Source organism: Morone saxatilis, unplaced genomic scaffold (genome assembly GCF_004916995.1).
Source record: "Morone saxatilis isolate NCDOM2014 unplaced genomic scaffold, NCSU_SB_2.0 Contig6, whole genome shotgun sequence".
In the NCBI taxonomy this organism is placed as follows: Eukaryota; Metazoa; Chordata; class Actinopteri; family Moronidae; genus Morone; species Morone saxatilis.
Genome location: NW_023340206.1, coordinates 158,371 through 161,526, shown reverse-complemented (window position 1 = coordinate 161,526; position 3,156 = coordinate 158,371). Strand labels below are relative to the sequence as shown.

The window sequence follows — 3,156 nt, the reverse complement described above, 5'->3', positions numbered from 1 at the left end:
AAATTCACAGGGCACGTGTAGACTGGTGCCTGTAGCTCACATACCAAAAATCGTGTTTGTCGTGTTTGTAGCGCCCCCTACAGGATTTAAAAAAAGCAGCCCCGGCGCCACGTTTCACCGATATGTATGAAACTCGGTAGGCACGTGTAACGTGCCGAGACGTACAAAAAAAGCCTCTTGGACCCATACCCCAAAACCCACAGGAAGTCGGCCCATTTTTGATTTTCAGTTTCACTTTCAGCAAACTTTTTCGTCTTGTATTTGAAACAAACCTCCTTCCTAGGAATTTATCGGATCTACTTCAAAATTGGTCAGTACAGTCAAAAAACATTGCTGATTAAAACCCACTACGGAAACTGAAATCAAACTGAATTGAAAACAGTAACTCTGTTTGCACGGATAGTTGCAAATGGTTGCTCACTTGTTTTACAGCTTTATGTACTCAGAGGTTTCACATACTTATTCAATGTAATAATTCATGTCCGGTCTGGATGAAATGGCTGGCCAAACAAAAGGAAATCAGAGATTACTATGCCCACATCTTTACAGAGACCTACTCCATCAACATCCCAGATCAAGCACTTGACGTGCGGATTGTGTTCTGAGCCGACAGACTATGGTCTGTCATAGTGCCCGCACAAGAGGAGGCAGACTCTGTGTTTATTACATCAATGATGCTTGATGCTCAAACACAGTTAAAGTAGATGAACACTGTTTCTCAATGTCGAACTCCTTATATGAAGATGAAACCATTATCATTACTATCATGTTGCTGCTATTTACATCCCCCCAGATGCAAATTCAAAAGATTATTTCCTTTCCTGTAATGGTAAATAAATGTACTTGATTCTTGGTTTTACATAACATGCTCTTGTTTTCATTGAGTCAAGTCAAATCAGTTTATTTATTTAACCCTTGTTAAATATATATAACCCAATACCCTATAGCGCGTATTTGACATGACTGTTACATCTAATTACATCTCTTAGTTCAGCATTTCTTTTAAGGTGTTTCTTATCATGTTCATAACTGGGTTGCCATTTTGTCTAGGAGTCTCACAAAAGACTACATAAAGTAAGAACTGTTTTCATACTTTTTTCCTCTCCAACTGGTTGGTGAGCTCCATCTCAGCTAGACGTTGCTGGTTGAGGAGGACCAGGTCTCTGGTGACATCATGCTGGGCCAGGTCAGACAGGTGGAGGCCAACATCTTGAAGTTCCTGGAGGTTTCGTAACTTTGGAGAACACAGGTACAACATACAGCCAAGAGACTCCATCCACAGCATCTGACCTACAAATACATTTAATATGGGTTAACCTATGGAGAGAATGCTGTTCAGATATTATAGAACTGCTGATGCTGCTTTTGGGTTCAGACAGCACTGCTCAATGACCATTTTTCTCTGCTTATTTGTGCTTATTTACTTTTACCCTATTAGTCCCCTGTAGGGCATAAGGCCATAATGATCTATCACTGCATATTGAACCTCCCCCAAGTTTGGTTTAACTTGGCTAGCTTGTCGACCAAAGTCCTGTAACAGGGGGGCTCATTTATAAAGGTTGGTGTGCAATTCATATTAAAGTTAAGTTGGGACACCACTCATAAAGAAGTGAAACCTTAGCTAGTAATTGATTAATTTCAGTCTCATAAAAAAAAACTATTAATTTAAAACTGATTCATAATTAAATTAATAACTATAACCAAAATCACCATATCAGTAGTTTAAGTGGAAGGATTTGATATTCTGCATAGAAGAGGCTGGTATCACTGGTGCAAAATAAAATAGGCCAGCATGTATACAAGCATTTATTAAAAAGATAATAAAAGCAAGGGTGTGTAAGGGTTGGACACCGCAAAAGATGTGTGTCTTTGTTCTCGTTGACCATATGTTTCAACTGAGCATCAAACACATGTTGGTCAGAGACAAAAGAACAAGTTTGAGTTACCTCTCTTGCTGAGGTTGAGGCCAAATTTAGGTGTATGTGTGAGCTTAGGTTATAGTTGCCATGTTAAAAGGGTGTTAGTAGCATGGAAAGACGATGTCTGTGTGAAGCATAACTAACTAACATTAACTATCATCACCTTAAGTGTCTCAGAGAGAGATACAGTTATAGCCCTAACCTACGTTAATCATATCAACATCACAAAATCATAATCATAATGAAAAACACATTGATTTGCATGTACCTTAACAGAGGTTAACAGTCCTGTGTTAGCCATTCAGACTGTAAACTGTCACAGAAGCAGTCCATGAAAGGTGGGGGAAGAAGAGTTGCTGGTGTGCTGCGTCCTTCAGCCAGTGGTCTGCCTGTTGTGGACGAGCCAAAAACAAGTCCTTGCTGTGCGGTGTTTGCTTGTGCAGGTCACAGGAGGAAAGGCATTTCACTTCGTAGCTTTGTTTCCCTGCAATCAACGGCTCAGCGTTAACTTGCTTGGGTCACTCCTGGAAAGTCAGCTGGCAGGCTTTGTGTCTAAATACGCAGACACCAACTTCAGTATCTTTACTCAGGTTAAGAAAAAGGCAGACTCTTGTGCCGCACTTTAATCCTTTCTTGTGTGTTTGTTGGAGGGCCTGGCTGCACCAAGGTGCCTGCACACATACAGAGTTGAGGACGGAGCACTGTGCACAAAAGGTTTGAGAGTAAATCACCTGTACAGCTGCAGTTGTTGCCATCTTCGACATGTTGTTCTTCATGTGGTATTTAACGGCAGGCTAGACTATTTGTAGGCATTTATCCTGCCCCATCAGGTCCTGAAGAATTGCATCCTTGGTACAAGGACCGTCGAGTAAAATTTTGGTGCAGCAGCAACCTACTTTAGGATGGACTGCTTGGACCACATAATAAAACACATCCTGGGCATTCTCCAGTCTTGCCTTGATATCCTTTTGTCTCTCACTGTCCTTGCTGAGAAGGCAAGAATAAATAAACATAACAGATTGGAAGTAGAACTACAGCACTGTCACTGTTTTCTCGCAGACATCTCGAAGGGCATATTAATGAATCACTTGAAGGTCCACCTGCACAAGACTGAGATTGTTTCTTCAGGGGAAGGGATGTCCACACTGAGACCTGTTCATCGCCGTGACTATACTGTGTTAAATGGTAAATTAACCTGTACTTGTATAGTGCTTTTCTAGTCTTCCGACCACTTAAA

General features: G+C 41.0%; 1 protein-coding gene across 1 annotated transcript in view; it reads right to left on the bottom strand.

Moving 5' to 3' along the window:
* LOC118340156 (guanylate cyclase soluble subunit beta-2-like) overlaps nt 1-3,156 on the bottom strand; it is a 21,760-nt gene that overhangs the window by 9,118 nt on the left and 9,486 nt on the right. Inside the window, exon 8 of the mRNA XM_035678028.1 lies at nt 1,094-1,290. Within this exon, the coding sequence (XP_035533921.1) occupies nt 1,094-1,290 (197 nt within the window). The remainder of the gene's footprint in view (nt 1-1,093; nt 1,291-3,156) is intronic.